At 45.2% G+C, this 19422-nt stretch overlaps 1 protein-coding gene across 1 annotated transcript in view; it reads left to right on the top strand.

Moving 5' to 3' along the window:
• LOC139746728 (cGMP-dependent protein kinase, isozyme 2 forms cD4/T1/T3A/T3B-like) overlaps positions 1–11635 on the top strand; it is a 115006-nt gene extending 103371 nt beyond the window's left edge. Inside the window, exon 2 of the mRNA XM_071658219.1 lies at positions 11476–11635. Within this exon, the coding sequence (XP_071514320.1) occupies positions 11476–11620 (145 nt within the window). The 3' untranslated portion in view covers positions 11621–11635. The remainder of the gene's footprint in view (positions 1–11475) is intronic.
• The last annotated feature ends 7787 nt before the right edge of the window (positions 11636–19422 follow it).

Here is a 19422-nt window from a genome sequence, read left to right as displayed (position 1 = left end):
TGTATGTATGTATGTGTGTGCGTGTAGAATATACGTATATATTTATGTGCGTATATAAGGAGACTTTCTTGTGCGTTTATCTTGCACGAGACAGGGCTGAGATTGTTAGGGGGGCCTGAGACTGGATGAGGCGTTTTGTAAATCCTCATTTCCCGTCACACCAGCGGCAACAAGGAGATAACCAACGGATTAAACGCTTCCCACTGTCTCATCAGTTAATTTTTACCGCCCATGATAGCAGACAGCGAGAAACATTGGCATGGGCTCCTCTGGCTGCTCAAGATATGTGTGACTTACTGCGATGTTGTTCCTGTGGTGCTATTGTCGACTGCTGGCAGGGGTTGTGGGGCATTGAGGCACCTTAACCTCTCGCCTTGCCGTATGTACACTGGTGAATCCAGTTTATATATACTTCTGACTGCAAGTTTTTCTACCCTTGGATCTCTCCAGTGTGTATATTGCTCGGTTGCTGCAGGCACTGGGAGGAGTGCCAGAAGCAAGACTAGGTTTAAGAGAAACAGGACTCGTAGATTCGATATTTTTGAGCCTTTTTCTTCTTCTTTTAGGGATGAGTAGTTGTCTATGAGGCTTTGTTTTTGTTCGCTTGTATGAAGTAGAAGAGTAACTATTCTGCTACCCTCGACTTCCACGCTTGGCTTCCGAGTGCTTGTCCACGCCCTGGTGAAGTTTTCCATCCGAGTCCAGTTTTCGGTTCCTGTCTGATTAGCTAACGATGCTTTGGAGGTCTTCTGCTCCCACAGCTCGGGCTGAGCCCTCAAGGCTACTGAGTGGGGGTCGTTGATCGACCGAGCTGTTGGAGGCCGCGGCCCTCAGGCTCACGTAACCACCAGAGCCTGGCTAATCTGTCATATATTGTAAATACACTTACAGGGCCTTTTACAATTTCTCCACTGGGCGTCCCACAGTGTTTCTGATGGCTGCATTGAATGTGTTAACAGTCTTGGGCCCCGGATGTGGTGCTTCTTGCACGCACCTTTTGTTTGTGGTAATATTTGGCAGCGTCTGTCATGGCTGTCACTCCGATAGGTATATATTTCTTCACTCTCGCCATGCCGCAGGAGTTGGAAATTCTCTTCATATGAGAGGCCCGTTGTGTTCGGTGTCTCCCGAGAATATTTGCGTCGGTTAGATATGAGGACGAAGAACTGAAGGGGTGCGAACAGAGTTCTTTTATGTGTGTAACTGAACTTTTAAAACCACGAAGAGGCTGGAAGTAACATGGTTTACTCAAGTGTGTCGTGATTTGTCGGTTACAAAAGTTCCTTATCGCATATTCCAGTTTCCTGCGGTGATTCCCATCTTAGCGCATCTTGTGTCTCAGAACACCTTGGTCACATTCGTCAAAGGATTTTGCAAAATGCGTACATGAGCATTTAGTTCCCCAGCGCCTCGGCAGTTATAAATGATCAAACAGCTGAGAGGGGGCGTGATTTTTCCCGCCTTGAAACTGTGTTGCCCTGGGTAACTGGGTTACGTGGAGTATTTGAATCCACAAGAGCAGTTGATTTACATCTTAGGTCTCACGATGATTTTTGATGGTATGCGATCTCATTGCTGTCGGTAGGTAGTTTCTTGTGGGATCGCCAGCCTCCCTTTGGGGTTGTGGGGCGACTGTGAATCAGTTTCACGCTGCCAGACTTTTTCCAGACTGTTTAATGCTCGTACTAGTGGTATTTTGTATTCATTTATAAACAGAGAGTTCCGGGAGTCTGGTCCTGGGGCAGAGGGCCTGGGCATGCTCTCCCTGGCCATCCCGAAGGCGAGGCCTTCGGCTTGATGATGAGATCTGCTACGTGAAACATTGAGGGATTCTTGTTCAGGAAGAAGTCTGATGGTTCGTTTATCTTTGAGGTGGTTTTTGGCTCTATGAACACTTGATATAGTCGTCCCCTTGGCCCCTAGACGCATGCCACTGTAGTCTCATTTGCCCCCATGTTGTTCTGTGTGCCACCGTTTGATTTGCTTCCGAGAAAAAAAAAAAAATGCCTCGCATCTTTTCGATGCAGCTTCTTTGTCGTCTAGGAACTTGAGCTGTGCTTTGAAGCTGCTCGTGGTCAGGAATTAGAGATGAATTAGCATGGGTCTTCGTCCCTGAGGCACAGCATTCACAGAGACAGTAGGAAGTGGGACACAGGTGAGCTTCGATCTGTTGCCCAGAATCACGTAGGAAGTGGGACATGGATGAGCTTAGTCTGTTGGCCAAGAATCACGCGCGAGACCACGGGTCCCAGCCGGGAGGCGGCTGCTCCGGTGTCCCTCATTGTTGACCTCACTGACATCAACTGTGGGCTCGTTTGACGTGCGTTTTGTGCGGCTTGGTGGAGCGGAGCAGGGAGAGGGGGGGCTCGTCTGGACTGGTTCACCAAGAAGCACTCAGCTGTGAAAGTGAGGGGTTGCAGATGATATACACGCTCTCGGTAGTTTGGTTAGAACGTTAGTCATACATCAGTGTATTGAGCTCCCCGAAAGATCACGTCGTCTTTGTTGAAGATCCTGCCGTGTGAAGATACGGATTAGCATAGCGGCACACGGGAAAATACGTATCTATTAACTCACAGTTTCGCCGTTGGACGAGCCGAGTATAATCGTCTTCTATGGACAGAAATTTGGATCACTTCGAATACTTGCATGATTGCGGTGTTTTAGTAAACACTGAAGGTTACGTGGGCGGGTCTCAGACAGGGCCTCGGAGTCCGCTGGTGGGAGTGAGGGAATCTTCGCTTTCCTCCCACTTATAATACCATGGCCAGAGTGACACACACACACACACACACACACACACACACACGACTTCCGCCCTCGTGGTGTTGTGTTGTTCCGCAGTAAGTTCGTGCAGGACTAGCACGCTTGTAGCTGGCGAATTGAGCCTCTCGAATGACAGCATAGCCAGCATCCAGGATTTTTCAGCAGACGTCTTTTAAGCGATGTTAGATCGAGTTGCGTTATACACGATATGCGTAGTCTGCCTTCTGAAATGGTACTAGCGCGTTTTCTGTGGGGGCGTATTTGTTTTATGCTGTGAGTTTATCCCGGGACGTATTAATATCTGAGGTGTAACAAAGCACTGTGGGGGGGATGGCGGCTGGGCAGGGAAAAGACGATTTGATAATAATACAACGTTCGAGGGTCGAGAATAAATGAGTGTGTGCGTCTTATCTGATGCCGGAAAGAGGAACGAAATTACCCTCAGTTTTATGAATAAGTGGCAGTCATTTTGCATGTTCCTGTTTGTAAATTAGATGAATGAAAATCGTGAAATAAGTATTCTAGCATTTTTTTTTCCTCCGTTCGGAGCACAACGTCTTGGGCCTGCTGACTGGTAAGATTTTGCAATCATAGTCGTATGCTGTAAGGCAAAAAATGGAAGTTATTAATGTAAGTAAATGAGTTCATAAGAATTATATACAACTCACTGCAAAAAAACCTTTCATTCATTTAATGCATGAGTTTGAATATCAGGATAGTAGTATTATTTTTTTCATTAATGTCTGTTCCACTGAAATACAAGTTAATAAAGATTTTAATGCTCGATGCAGTTTGTTTGGAAAACTTATTTCCAGCCATAGTATCGCTAGCTCAGCAGAGAGAGAGGTTTGATTACAAGAGGAGAAATATATTGCGAATTGTAGGGCCGAGTCTCTCTCTCTCTCTCTCTCTCTCTCTCTCTCTCTCTCTCTCTCTCTCTCTCTCTCTCTCTCTCTCTGACATCTAGACGATGGATGTGAGCGGATGCTTTCTTTCTTCGTCTGTTCCTGGCGCTCCCTCGCTAACGGGCCAAATGGCGATCAAATATGAAAATGAAAAAAAAAAGGGACTGAAGTTTTCTCCTTTCTGGAGGTGCAGTCAAGAACCCAACTTGCACCCTACCGTCACTCTTGGTCGGACAGTTTCCCCCAGTCACCAAAACCCCAGTTATTCTGGGCATTACATGGAGCACCACACACACACACACACACACACACACACACACACACACACACACATACACACACACACACACACACACACACACACACACACACACACACACACACACACACAAAAGGTCTTTACCACTTCATCTGTCCATCTTCTTCCTGGGTGATACCATTAAAATTCTTCAGGTTTAACTGATCCGTCCTCCGTCGCATCTTGACTGGCCACCAGAGTTGAAGAATGCCTTCCTCCCTGTTAGGAGCTGGCAGTGCTTGGATCCGTCACCTAATGGCCGTGCAGGCAGGCAGTCATCAGCTCTTTGATTATTCAGTTCCATAATGATTGCGCAAGATGGGATGGGAAGAGGGATGGGGGGGGGGTGATAACTCGTTATCTGAAAGGGCCTGTGATCTCAAGCGCACATTCATGGGAAGTAGGAGGACGGGTCGCCGTGAGACCAGTTCTCTTAATTGACCGTCTTTTACCACCAGCTCGAGATGTTGTGGTGGAGGACATAATGATCGACTCGTGTCGTAGATACCGATCGAACTGCGACGCCCACGCGAGCGGGCCGAGGTGTTTTCTATAAGAACGGACGTGGCAACGGCTCAGCTCCCTCTCTGGTTGTCCAAGTGACTGACTGGATCACGTCCATCATTTTAGAACAGGAGAGAGAGAGAGAGAGAGAGAGAGAGAGAGAGAGAGAGAGAGAGAGAGAGAGAGAGAGAGAGAGAGAGAGAGGTCGTCTTCTGGAGCATCTTGTGCCATTACCTGGGTGGTGACGGGAGTCTCCTCATATACCGTCTTGACAGTATCTTGCGTGCGTGGCCTTGACAATACGTCACCTTTGTAACCTTGACAGCTACTGAGTCTTACCTGTGTGACCTTGACAACATCTCTCATCTTTGTCACCTTGACAGCTCCTGAACCTCACCTGTGTGATCTTGACAACATCTCTCATCTTTGTTACCCTGACAGCTCCTGAACCTCACCTGTGAGGCCAGAAGTGGGCGGGTGTTTTAAACGGTGAAAATTCGTGGTCTTTCCCGTTGAATGTAACAGTGCCTCACGTATGTAACCTTGACAGCATCTCACCTGTTTGGCTTTGACAACACCCCTGCTCTTGTGTCATTGACAGCACCTCACCTGCGTATCCTTGACAGCACCTCACCTGTGTGTGTGTGTGGCTAGGTGACAACACAATCATAGCCTGGTGTGTTACCTGCCCTACCCCCTTCAGCATACACATGTCCTTTTTAACTAGCCTCATCATGTTTTGTAAACTGGTGGCGTTTTTACCCCATGTGACGAGACACCCCAGGCCATCCCATTTGTCGGGCCCTCTGCCAGCTCGCGGTGCATGTACATGTGCGTATTATGCCACCTCTTAATTCCTCTTTTAGCGCGTGGCGTTACGATCCCTTAGCACGTTGGTAAGATCCATGAGCACGGTGGGACGATTCCTGAGCACGGTGGTACGATCCTTGAGCACGGTGGGTCGACCCTGAGGTCTGATCTTTAACCCGAGTCTTTTAAGTCAGGCCGGAGTTCGCGACATCGCACCCCATGTTCGTGCCGTCGTGCTGAGGGGTGTTACTTGTTACGGGTGTTTATACCCTCTTGTGCCAGAGGCCCGCACCGTCCTGCTCATGGATCGTGCCGTCGTCTTTCAAAGGGGGGGTTGGTTGATAAACGCCGTAGTACGGTATCAAATGCAAGTGGGTGAGAAGTTACGGTGTGTATTCTCAACAGGTGTTGGGCAGGCCAGGCGTGAGGGGGAGGGGAAGAGTGTGGGGCGGGTAATAGAAGGAAGAGTGTGAGGTGGGAGCGAAGGGGAATAGGGTGGCCATGGAGGAAGGGGTAAAGAGTAGCAAGGGAGATCATGTGATTGTTTGGGAGATCTGACACCTAGCAGTGTTATTCCAACTCCCAGTAAGGATGGGAATACATGACCCCCCTCTCAACGTTCAGGTATATTATGCAAGAATCGAGTCATGTATTCCCAGGTCAAGGTCATATGTTTCCCAAGAGTCAGGTGTATTTTCCAGGAACCGAGTCATTTATCCCCACTGCCGTGTTCATCTGCACGTTCACAGAGGCCCAGTCTTGAGCATGTAGCTCGTTGCACATCCGCACAGTCGCCCATGAGAGACATCGGACCGTCATGTTTGGTACCGTCACACACACACACACACACACACACACACACACACACACACACACATTCCTGCTGGTAGGTTTTGACAATGTGGCCGGCCATATCAGCGAGACAGGAAAGTTCGTGTGCTTCTGTTCACTCGTAGCGGCCCACGCTGGCCGTGGGAGCACTCGGGTTGAACCTTTGTCTTGAAGGTTCCCAGTGTCTGTGTTGGCTGTCACTTGGGGATAGCGCACGTGGGTGTTCCCTGGGACTGTGCCCATGTAGTGTGTTATCTCGATGGGTTGCACATTTGAGAATCATTTCTGTAAAAGATATTTAAACACCCTGGTTTACTGTGTTAACAAGCAAGATGATTTTTTTTTTTATATATTCTAATGGTTGTTGATGTTTGTGTAAACGTTCGCTGGAGTAATGTTTGGGAAGATGTTCTCGGCAGATATGGCTAACTGATGTGGCCCACGAGACACTAGTTGGTAATAGACATTGTTAATGTTGGTGTCATAGACCGACCTTGTCTTTGTTTTTCCTCCGCCAGTCAGCGCTCCTGATTATCCTCTCCCGTCACCCAACATCAGTCAGTTGTTTCTCCCTCACCTACACACACACACACACACACACACACACACACACACACACACACACACACACACACACACAAACACACACACACACACACCCAAACCCGTACATCAACCCCCACTACTCCTTGATGTCTCCCAGAACTTCATATCATCCTATCTGCTCTTCAGTTTCCCCAACCCTAGCAGCAGCCTACGAAACCCTCCCTCTCTGCCTTGCACGCTGACACTTCCCTCCCCAAACCAACATCTTGCCGGCTCTCTTAAGCCACACCTAGTTTTATCCACGTATCATTATTATCATCATATGTCACGGATGAAATATGGTGGCCGTAACATTCCCCTGCAGTAGCCTGCGAACCTCCATACCTGTCCACCCGTGTTACCCACAGAGGTCTGAATCCTCCCTCATTATGCCCCTCACCCCAGTATTCTCCCCTCCCCCATAACGGCAATGCCCACAATCCATGCCCTGTTTTCTTCCCTCTAGCCTTTAACATTACCTTATCGCCTGAGTGACAGAATTAAATTAGATGGAGGATGCAGAGCAAGAACACCCGAGAGGGGTCGGTACATCTCGCCCGTAAAGCGAGACGCGAGTTAATTGGACTCCCAGTCCGCTCTCTCTCTCCCTCATATTATAGACCACAAGTGGCCATTCTAAAGGGTTGAGGTATTCCTTTGTACTATCTGACATCTGTATATTTCAGGGGCAAGTTTTTTTTCCCCGGCTATGGCAAGTGTCAGGTTCATTATGCAACGGTAATCTTGAGGTATACTGGGTGAATTATATATATCAGCTCAGGTTTGGAATGAGTTACTCCATCATCATCATCATCGCGGCTGGCGTCTCCCGTCATCAGAGCAGGGCCAGGGCATTGTAAGAAGCTGCCCGCCCCTCCAGACATTCCCGGTCACCGTATGGAGTGTCGAAGACCTCTGAGGCCACTCTCGAAACGCTTGCCGAAGAATGTCTTCACGTGTTGCTTTTGCCTCGATTCCGCTTCGAAGCTGCTGTTGTATAGAAGTCATAAGTGGAACAGCTGGTCCGTAAAACGTAAAAAAAAAAAAAAAAAAGACGTGAAGCTGCTGCTGTCATAATGATATTTGGGAGACTGTATCTGTCGTAAGAAATAGTGAGTAAAGATGCTTTCATCATGGTAAATAAAAAGGAAAGGAAGAAGCAGAGATATGAATATGAAGGCGAGACACACACACACACACACACACACACGTTACTTTATATAGTTTCGAATAACAATACTTGATTATTTTGTTTCGAGTTGTGCAAGTCATCCTGCTTCCCAGATCTTGCAGTGATTAGGACATCTCGCTCTTCACTAGCTGCGCGCGTGGCTACACATAATAAGTACGTATACATATGCATGGACACATTCACCCATGCATGAACACGCGCGGGAACATGCGTTTTGATATTTGTCCGCACCAGGCGTTCCCTTTTCGCAGTGTGTGAGCATCAACATACGGGGGAGGTAAGTTCTGTACGTCCTACGCTGGGATAGGGTGTGACATATAGACCGGCCGATTGACATCCCTGAGAAACGCTGTGGCCGGTAAAGGGCCTGGCCAGCTAGGGCGTGACGGCAACGTAGACTTCTCGGCTGCTGCAACTAACATCCTTGAATGCGCTCAAGGATGCAGTGCTTGAGGCATGGTAGCTAGGTCCGTGACCAGACTGCAGGGGGTAGAGGCGAGTCCTTGATATTAGGTTAAGATGAACTTTATTTGTTATAAGAGAGATACTTGTGGATAGCGACGGATATTGTGGTTTCGCGTTATGACAGTGACATGAGAAGCAGTAAGTTACGGTTGCTCACAGATGCCGATATGTCCCAGAGATAAACCCCAGGATCTGGGGACCTGAAGTGAAACGAATGGAAGAGGCCAGCTGATTCCCTACTACCCCAGTAAAGGCAGCCGTCATTGTGGGTAGTCGTTGATACGGGAAATCATGTAACATACGGCAGCCAATAGGTAGTGTGTCGCTAGGCAGCCTGGAGGGACAGAGAAGGGGGCCAGTTGAGGATATTCCCTCAAAGGCCCAGTCCTCTGTTCTTAACGCTACCTCGCTAACGCGGGAAATGGCGAATAGTATGAAAGAAAGAAAGGTATATATATATATATATATATATATATATATATATATATATATTTTTTTTTTTTTTTTTTTTTTTTTTTTTTTTTTTATACTTTGTCGCTGTCTCCCGCGTTTGCGAGGTAGCGCAAGGAAACAGATGAAAGAAATGGCCCAACCCCCCCCATACACATGTACATACACACGTCCACACACGCAAAATATACATACCTACACAGCTTTCCATGGTTTACCCCAGACGCTTCACATGCCTTGATTCAATCCACTGACAGCACGTCAACCCCTGTATACCACATCGCTCCAATTCACTCTATTCCTTGCCCTCCTTTCACCCTCCTGCATGTTCAGGCCCCGATCACACAAAATCTTTTCACTCCATCTTTCCACCTCCAATTTGGTCTCCCTCTTCTCCTCGTTCCCTCCACCTCCGACACATATATCCTCTTGGTCAATCTTTCCTCACTCATTCTCTCCATGTGCCCAAACCATTTCAAAACACCCTCTTCTGCTCTCTCAATCACGCTCTTTTTATTTCCACACATCTCTCTTACCCTTACGTTACTTACTCGATCAAACCACCTCACACCACACATTGTCCTCAAACATCTCATTTCCAGCACATCCATCCTCCTGCGCACAACTCTATCCATAGCCCACGCCTCGCAACCATACAACATTGTTGGAACCACTATTCCTTCAAACATACCCATTTTTGCTTTCCGAGATAATGTTCTCGACTTCCACACATTTTTCAAGGCTCCCAAAATTTTCGCCCCCTCCCCCACCCTATGATCCACTTCCGCTTCCATGGTTCCATCCGCTGACAGATCCACTCCCAGATATCTAAAACACTTCACTTCCTCCAGTTTTTCTCCATTCAAACTCACCTCCCAATTGACTTGACCCTCAACCCTACTGTACCTAATAACCTTGCTCTTATTCACATTTACTCTTAACTTTCTTCTTCCACACACTTTACCAAACTCAGTCACCAGCTTCTGCAGTTTCTCACATGAATCAGCCACCAGCGCTGTATCATCAGCGAACAACAACTGACTCACTTCCCAAGCTCTCTCATCCCCAACAGACTTCATACTTGCCCCTCTTTCCAGGACTCTTGCATTTACCTCCCTAACAACCCCATCCATAAACAAATTAAACAACCATGGAGACATCACACACCCCTGCCGCAAACCTACATTCACTGAGAACCAATCACTTTCCTCTCTTCCTACACGTACACATGCCTTACATCCTCGATAAAAACTTTTCACTGCTTCTAACAACTTGCCTCCCACACCATATATTCTTAATACCTTCCACAGAGCATCTCTATCAACTCTTATCATATGCCTTCTCCAGATCCATAAATGCTACATACAAATCCATTTGCTTTTCTAAGTATTTCTCACATACATTCTTCAAAGCAAACACCTGATCCACACATCCTCTACCACTTCTGAAACCGCACTGCTCTTCCCCAATCTGATGCTCTGTACATGCCTTCACCCTCTCAATCAATACCCTCCCATATAATTTACCAGGAATACTCAACAAACTTATACCTCTGTAATTTGAGCACTCACTCTTATCCCCTTTGCCTTTGTACAATGGCACTATGCACGCATTCCGCCAATCCTCAGGCACCTCACCATGAGTCATACATACATTAAATAACCTTACCAACCAGTCAACAGTACAGTCACCCCCTTTTTTAATAAATTCCACTGCAATACCATCCAAACCTGCTGCCTTGCCGGCTTTCATCTTCCGCAAAGCTTTTACTACCTCTTCTCTGTTTACCAAATCATTTTCCCTAACCCTCTCACTTTGCACACCACCTCGACCAAAACACCCTATATCTGCCACTCTGTCATCAGACACATTCAACAAACCTTCAAAATACTCATTCCATCTCCTTCTCACATCACCACTACTTGTTATCACTTCCCCATTTACGCCCTTCACTGAAGTTCCCATTTGCTCCCTTGTCTTACGCACCCTATTTACCTCCTTCCAGAACATCTTTTTATTCTCCCTAAAATTTACTGATAGTCTCTCACCCCAACTCTCATTGCGCAAAAGATGCTTGTGGCATGAGAAGAGTGGGAGGTGGGCTGTTTAGAAAGGGTAGTGAGTGGTGGGATGAAGAAGTAAGAGTATTAGTGAAAGAGAAGAGAGAGGCATTTGGACGATTTTTGCAGGGAAAAAATGCAATTGAGTGGGAGAAGTATAAAAGAAAGAGACAGGAGGTCAAGAGAAAGGTGCAAGAGGTGAAAAAAAGGGCATATATATATATATATATATATATATAATATAGACCTAGGGTTTCCAAAAGCTTCTATACTGCGGGGCAATCAGAAGCAGGGGAGTGATGACGTCTTTGTAGCGTAATGATCCTTAAGAAGACTGTACTCTCTCTCGTCATCTGACGGTGTTAGAGCCTCGTGGACGGTGAGTTCCCGCGGTGTAACCATGTTGTGTCAGGTTGAATCCAAGTTAATTTTGTCCTGCAACTTGCCCTGCTGCAAGGTAATAGAAGTTAGCAGGCCAGCAATGTTGTGTGTGTGTGTATCTAAAATTTTGCATATATATATATATATATATATATATATATATATATAATCACAATCTACACTTTTTTCCTGTGTTATTTCCGCACTGACATTTTCACTACATTGCAGATACGCTCGACGCGTTTTTCCGCTAACCCCGGAGTTACAAAGGTTCGTGGCCGCTGGTGGGTGTCTGGAGTGTGCTGCTGTTTTGAGTGGTGATGCGGAGAGAAGGCGTGACATTCTCTGTTGCATGCTGCATGACCGAGTGTGACCGTACGCGCGCGACCGACAGCTCACACGCTGCTGCTGCTGCTGTAAAGAGGCAGCCCTCATCATTATTGACGTGATCTGCGTGTTCAGTGATGTGATATAACAGCATGTGGTGACCCCCCTTCTCCTACGCCCGGCATATTGCATGAAGTGTTTCACAATAGCGTAGATTGATACTTTTATAGATTTCTCGCGGGCCATTTCCAAGGGTCTTTAGTTCTGAGCTGAAACTGGGGGTGATAACAACGTAGGCTTTTGAGTTTTTTGTTTTGTTTTTGTTTAGTGGTCACATTTTGGGTTCATTAGGAAGTATATATATATATATATATATATATATATATATATATATATATATATATATATATATATATATATATATATATATATGTGTGTGTGTGTGTGTGTGTGAGAAACTGCAGAAGCTGGTGACTGAGTTTGGTAAAGTTTGTGAAAGAAGAAAGTTAAGAGTAAATGTGAATAAGAGCAAGGTTATTAGGTACAGTAGGGTTGAGGGTCAAGTCAATTGGGAGGTAAGTTTGAATGGAGAAAAACTGGAGGAAGTAAAGTGTTTTACATATCTGGAAGTGGATCTGGCAGCGGATGGAACCATGGAAGCGGAAGTGAATCATAGGGTGGGGGAGGGGGCGATAATCCTGGAAGCCTTGAAGAATGTGTGAAAGTCGAGAACATTATCTCGGAAAGCAAAAATTGGTATGTTTGAAGGAATAGTGGTTCCAACAATGTTGTATGGTTGCGAGGCGTGGGCTATGGATAGAGTTGTGCGCAGGAGGGTGGATGTGCTGGAAATGAGATGTTTGAGGACAATGTGTGGTGTGAGGTGGTTTGATCGAGTAAGTAATGTAAGGGTGAGACAGATGTGTGGAAATAAAAAGAGCGTGGTTGAGAGAGCAGAAGAGGGTGTTTTGAAATGGTTTGGGCACATGAGAGAATGAGTGAGGAAAGATTGACCAAGAGGATATATGTGTCGGAGGTGGAGGGAACGAGAAGTGGGAGACCAAATTGGAGGTGGAAAGATGGAGTGAAAAGATTTTGTGTGATCGGAAGGGAGGGCAAGGAATAGAGTGAATTGGATCGATGTGGTATACCGGGGTTGACGTGCTGTCAGTGGATTGAATCAGGGCATGTGAAGCGTCTGGGGTAAACCATGGAAAGATGTGTGGGGCCTGGATGTGGAAAGGGTGCTGTGGTTTCGGGCATTATTGCATGACAGCTAGAGACTGAGTGTGAACGAATGGGGCCTTTGTTGTCTTTTCCTAGCGCTACCTCGCACACATGAGGGGGGAGGGGGATGGTATTTCATGTGTGGCGAGGTGGCGATGGGAATGAATAAAGGCAGTGTGAATTGTGTGCATGGGTATATATGTATGTGTCTGTGTGTGTATGTATATGTGTACATTGAGATGTATAGGTATGTATATTTGCGTGTGTGGACGTGTATGTATAAGCATTGTGTATAGGGGTGGGTTGGGCCATTTCTTTCGTCTGCTTCCTTGCGCTACCTCGCAAACGCGGGAGACAGCGACAAAGCAAAATAAATAGATAAATATATATATATATATATATATATATATATATATATATATATATATATATATATATATATGTATATATATATATATATATATATATCTTTCTTTCTTTCTTTCATACTATTCGCCATTTCCCGCATTAGCGAGGTAGCGTTGAGAACAGAGGACTGGGCCCTTGAGGGAATATCCTCACCTGGGCCCCTTCTCTGTTCCCTCTTTTGGAAAATTAAAAAAAAAAAAGTGAGAGGGGAGGATTTCCAGCCCCCCGCTCCCTCCCCTTTTAGTCGCCTTCTACGACACGCAGGGAATACGTGGGAAGTATTCTTTCTCCCTTATCCCCAGGGATAATATATATATATATATATATATATATGGTGCGTAGTTGTGTGTTATAATCATAGTGTTGCGTGTATTTGAGTTCCCTGACAGTCATGACGTGTGATATTGTGTTCGTTCATTTACCATTAGGAATTGCTGTGACGGTCCTTTTACCCCTTCATTATATATATATATATATATATATATATATATATATATATATATATATATATATATATATATATATATATATGCTGTCTCAACTTATGATCCTTATTGTATATTCACGTCAGTTTGTGTGTTGCGGTGACTAGCAGATTGCTAGGTGTGTCTTAACACGTGCATCATGGTTTTGCAGCCAGATCATCATGAGTAGGCTCATTAGAAGGTTGTTGCCCTCTTGTATTTTGTAAGGTAAACAGAGGGATGTTTCCTCGGTGTCCTGAGTAAGGTAAGTAGAGGTCCATTCTCTCTCTTTCTTCAGTAAGGTAAGTATATAGTTGTTTTCTCCTCTAACGATAGCGGCAAATTGGTATATATATATATATATATATATATATATATATATATATATATATATATATATATATATATATATATATATATATATATTTACATGATAATCCTTAACACATATACATCCAGCCTTTCGTGTTGAAGGTATATTTGTTTGGGTGAGTTAGCTCATACTAAAAACATAGATCTTTATTTTTTTTTTATTTTGGAGGATATAACCACTGTTGTATGGTTTTGTTTAACGTTGAATCTGTATTTCATATTTAATAGTTACACGTGGTTGCATTAACTGAACAATGGATTCATTCATTGTATTCTGATTTATTCATATGAATAGCACGATGCCTCCAGAATTATTGTGGACCTTTATTTGGCTTCAGAAATGCGTACAATATATATATATATATATATATATATATATATATATATATATATATATATTGCAGAGTTACTAGCGAGGCATCAGTGAGGATGTATATATGTATGTATACCTATGTATATGTAATATTTTTTTCTCCCAGGCTTTTTTCTTCTTTCCCTGGTGGGAGCAAGAGGTCTAGAATAGCTGGCTTACAACAAGCAGAGCTAGTGTGATCGGTAGAGTAGTATTATGGTAACCGGTCGAGAGTATTATGGTAACCGGCATAACTGTAGTATGATACACAGCAGAGCAATGTTGTTTTTTTCTTTAGAAAGTATATCTCATATCAGCTCTCCAAGCTACCTGCACGAGCGACTGACAGCCCTGAAAGCAGGGCCGCCTGGCAGAATGACAGCCTAAAAGCAGAGCCGTCTGGCGACTTCTTTCTGTAGAACAATTAGTAATAGCATCATCGTCGAGGGGGCGGGGGCTCCCACGCACCTTGGGTACCAACACCGCCGCCGCTGGCTCGGTCACCCTCTTACCCTTATGTACACCATCACCCTCCAGTGTGTTTATCGTTGGTAATGTTTCAGTGATCCTCGTGTGTAGGAAATGGAAATGCTCCCTTTATACGTGTAGGACCTCATGAGTGAGGAAAGGTACAGAAATGTGATTAAGGAATAGATAGCCGGGGTCCAGCGATCCTTACTTAACGGTGTATATATATTATTTTTGTATTTTTATTATGGTTGAAGTTAGTGGATGTTTCTTTATACGCGGGTGCATCCAGCTAATAGTGTAATTAAAGTGACTGGTATTTAAGTTGTCAGTTATATTTTTTTTCTCTGTACAAGCTGTGTGGGATTTATGTTCGCGATGAGTGAGGTGAAAGTATATTTTAATCACCAAACTTTTGTAGACTTAACGCATGTTATCCCGCTCGTTTTGTCATTTTTGTCTCACTTATATTTGGTTATCTCAAGTGGGTACGCGGACATAAAGTCACTGGAGAGGAGTCGTAGACAGGAAAGTCATTTTGCCCCGGAAAAAAAAAATCACGGGGAAATTTTTTTTTTTTTTTTTTGATACCCTGACTGCCGTGTTAACACAGTACATGCTAGAGAGAGAGAGAGAGAGAGAGAGAGAGAGAGAGCGTGGTCGTTACAAGGTTACCAGACCGTGTGCTGGTGGGAGCCAAACTCTTTTCAGGGATATCTGCCGTTGTCAGTCAGTCATCCACGATCACGTATGTCATCGACAGAAGCTTCACTTTATGTCGTGGTCTTGTAGAAAGACGGAACATGATAGCTTCGTCCGCAGCACAGTGCTAGGGACTCTTAATATAAAAGTCTCTGTCCGGCCGGTAATCTTGTCACGAGAGGCATGTGCCTACACTCATCAAGGTGTGTAGCGATAATGTATTTGCTGTTAAAGACTTGCGGCAGGTTTAACTCGTAGTACTGTGTGTGTGTGTATATATATATATATATTTATATGTATATATATATATATATATATATATATATATATATATATATATATATATATATATGTTTTATTTATTTTTATTTATTTGTTTATCTATTTTAAAGACCTAATCATTAAGCGAAATTTTCGGTGCTGATATTTTTCACCTCTTGAACAACTCAAGTGGTGAACACATTTCTTGTGACAAAGACGTTATACTTTTTTTTTTCTTCTAAACGTGGGGTTTAGATACTAATTTTTTTATGTATAATTCCACTTAGTGTAATGATTAATACGATCACCCACAGTTGCTCTTCGCTCATCTTTGCGACGGCATGAATTTTGCACTCGGTGACCCGGGACGTCTCGCGTCCTCGCGCCTTCTGGCGCCGATGCTTATAACTGAAGTTTTTGTCGGTCGATGGTGAAAGCGATATCCTTACTGCAGCAGGTGCGTGCCACCGTCGGAATTAATTAGCCACGGATGGGGGAAGAGCAGAGACTTTATTTTTATTCACTTCTGTTCCCGCGTGTCTTCTTATTGCGCTAATCTGTCTGATCTGTCAGTTGATATTTTCTGCTGTCACAAATAACCTCGAAGGGACCCAGCGGTCTTTTGCTGTTTGAGTTCCTTTGTATTGCTCCCATGTTTCATAAACATGCTGAGAACTTTCGCGTCCTCTGTGGCTGCTAGGATTTTTTTTTCCTTTTTATGTGACGGAAGAAATTGTTTTTCAGTCCGCCCTTTTGTTAACCACCGTCTGATGACATTCTCATCCACCTCATATGGTATACAGCTTGACACTCATGCGTTGGTCCCTTCCTCCTCCTCTCTTGTGAGGTGTTTGAACCGTCTTGAACTTACTCACTGTCACCACTGTTTTCACCGCCCATTATGGATACCTCAACCCACCTTCCTTGTATTCGGAACCAGAGGAGATTCTAACCCTGTTACGGGAATGCACCAGTCATATGGGCACTGCTGTCCATATTCAGGTGATGCTTGATGGGATAAAGAGAATTGACATTGACATGCTCTCCCCTTTCTCTGGGGGGTAATGACAGACCCGCGTTTATGAACTTGAGCGTCGAAGATTTAGTCCGAGTACACTGCATACGCTCTCTGTTTTTTTTTTTTTTTTTAATGACAAGTGATCGTCCGTCCGTCCACCTGTCGCTTACCCCAGGACTCCTGGTTGATGTTAGCAGTCCTCCACGCTCGACCTGCTTTGATGAGATTCAAAATATTTAAGCTTCTAGCAAGAACTTAGTAAGATGAGGGCCTGTGCCAGGCAGACACACACACCTGACGAACCTGACAGACAACTGGTGGTAGTAACAACACCCACATGTTAAGTACACGTGCTCATGATTTCGCTTTGACCTTCGACGGGTCAAAGCCACACACAACCTCAAGTACCCTTTTCCCCACCTCCCATTCTCTTTAGTCTCTGTTCGTGGGTTGATGCGGCATTTGGAATATATTGTTACCTCGTATATATCAGTCTGTGCAACGTATAGGGCTGTGGGATCTGATTAGCGCATTGAAGTATTTGCATATAGGTTGTGTAGTGCAAGCCATAGCTTTGACACCATTTGCGTAATACATCCATGAATCTTTACCAGGCGTTTTGCATAGATGTTAACCGTTACCAGGTGTGTTGCATAGCTGTGAACCGTACACCATGTGTGTAGTATAGCCAGAACTCGTTACCTGGTGTGTCGTATAACTCTGAACTGTTACCAGGTGAGCAATGTAGCCAAAACCCGTTACCAGTTATGTCGTATAGCTGTGAACTGTTACCAGTAGTGCAGTATAGCCTTGACGAGGCACCAGGTGTGCAGTATAGTCTTGACGAGGCACCAGGTGTGCAGTATAGCCTAGGGGGTATCAGTAAGTATGCAGTGTGGCCCCTATTCAGCCACCAGGTGTGCAGTATAAGCCATGACCCACCACCAGGTGTGCTGCAGAGCCGTGACGGGTCAGCGGATGTGCGTTGTATCCCTGTTGCGTCGGCAGGTGTGTAGTATCAGCGCTCAGTCAGCCGTGTATAACATATTGCGAGAGACTGTCAGCACCTGGTGGGTATGGCGGTGTGGACGATGATAACATCCATCGTAACCTTGATTCCTATCATCATACGGCCCTAATATGGCCCGTATGCCCTCCCTGCGGCCCATGCACTCAGCAAGGGCTACATCCTGCCTAGGTTATCGTCGACGGTCGCCTGTATCACCCACCCGGCGCCTAAGCACACTTTTCCCCCCAGACCCGGATCTATGGTCGTGTGTTTTGTGGTCATTATGATGTCGGCCGAGATTCGGTACAAGTCGGGGCGGGTTTGCTTGCGATTAAAAGTAACCAATATATTAAACACTGTAGGATTTAGGGTTATCTGTCCCGTCTATCTGGCCATACCGAGGTGAGGGTTCCGTTCTAACTGGGCTTATCGTAGCGCAAAACGTCGCGGACATGTTAATAGGATGGTAACAGGTAGAGACTGGGATCTAGTTGGTAGTTGGGTTAACGATGGGACACTTGTGGTAAAACGTATACTCTGGGACCTTCTGATAGAATAATATCTGGCACACCGTATGTTGATGGGATCTCATCTTCAGGCAGGGTGGGCATGATGATTATCATCATGAGGCTACGGCTGCAATTTCTTCGTGAACTGCGGTGGAATATTAATAGAAGGGGGCGGCCCTGGGTGATTGTAGTGTTAGCACTGTGAAACCTCCAGGGCACGTGCCTATGTTAGGAAGTCCAACGCGAGTCTCACATGGGAACTTAGATAATCAGTAGTGTTGGCTTAACCCCATTACTCTCAAGGATCAGGTGGATATTGATTTCTCCATTATTATACCCCATATTGTACTTACTTATTAGGACACATTTTTTTTTTTTTTTTGGGGGGGGGATGTATAGTACCCAAGACTATCCCAGCCCTACCCGGGTCAAGGGAATCAAATTAAATCGTAATGGATTCCTCGTTCGTAAGTGAGGTTTATGTCACGTAGTAAACACCAGACTCCCTCACTGGGAAACCTCTGTTATCGCCCGCACCTGTGGTTGTAAGGGTGACGCTGGAAACACCGCGGTGAAAGGCGACCGTAATTTTGATGCAGCCACGGAAAGAGCCGATTTGACACTTATCGTCCGTTCGTTTCGTTTCGGGGGTGGGACACACACACACACACACACCCCGGTACAGTCTCCAGTGATGTTTTATAATATTTCCATGTTACTGAGTATGAATGTTTTGGGGGGCGGAAAAACGTAGCCTTACGATCACTGTGATCCAAGGTACGTGAGGTTAGGATTGAAGAGAAATGAGAAACTGTGTGTGGCGTCTTAAGGTGTTTTGGCGGCCAAGTTCCCCTGCTGGAGGAGGAAGAGCCGGCCAGTGGTGTGTTACGGGAGCGGTCATCACACGGTAAATGTGCACTCTCTTTCTCCGCTACTCGCCGGGAATTACTGAACGTGTCATGTAAATTCCCCCGGGTATTATTATGTGTATGATATACATCCAAGTTGATTTTACACGTTCACCTCCAGCCTCACGTCCTTAGCAGTTCGTTATGAGG

This window comes from Panulirus ornatus, chromosome 5 (genome assembly GCF_036320965.1).
Source record: "Panulirus ornatus isolate Po-2019 chromosome 5, ASM3632096v1, whole genome shotgun sequence".
Taxonomy (NCBI): Eukaryota; Metazoa; Arthropoda; class Malacostraca; order Decapoda; family Palinuridae; genus Panulirus; species Panulirus ornatus.
Note: the sequence above shows the minus strand (reverse complement) of the source record. Positions and strands in the feature narration are given on the sequence as shown.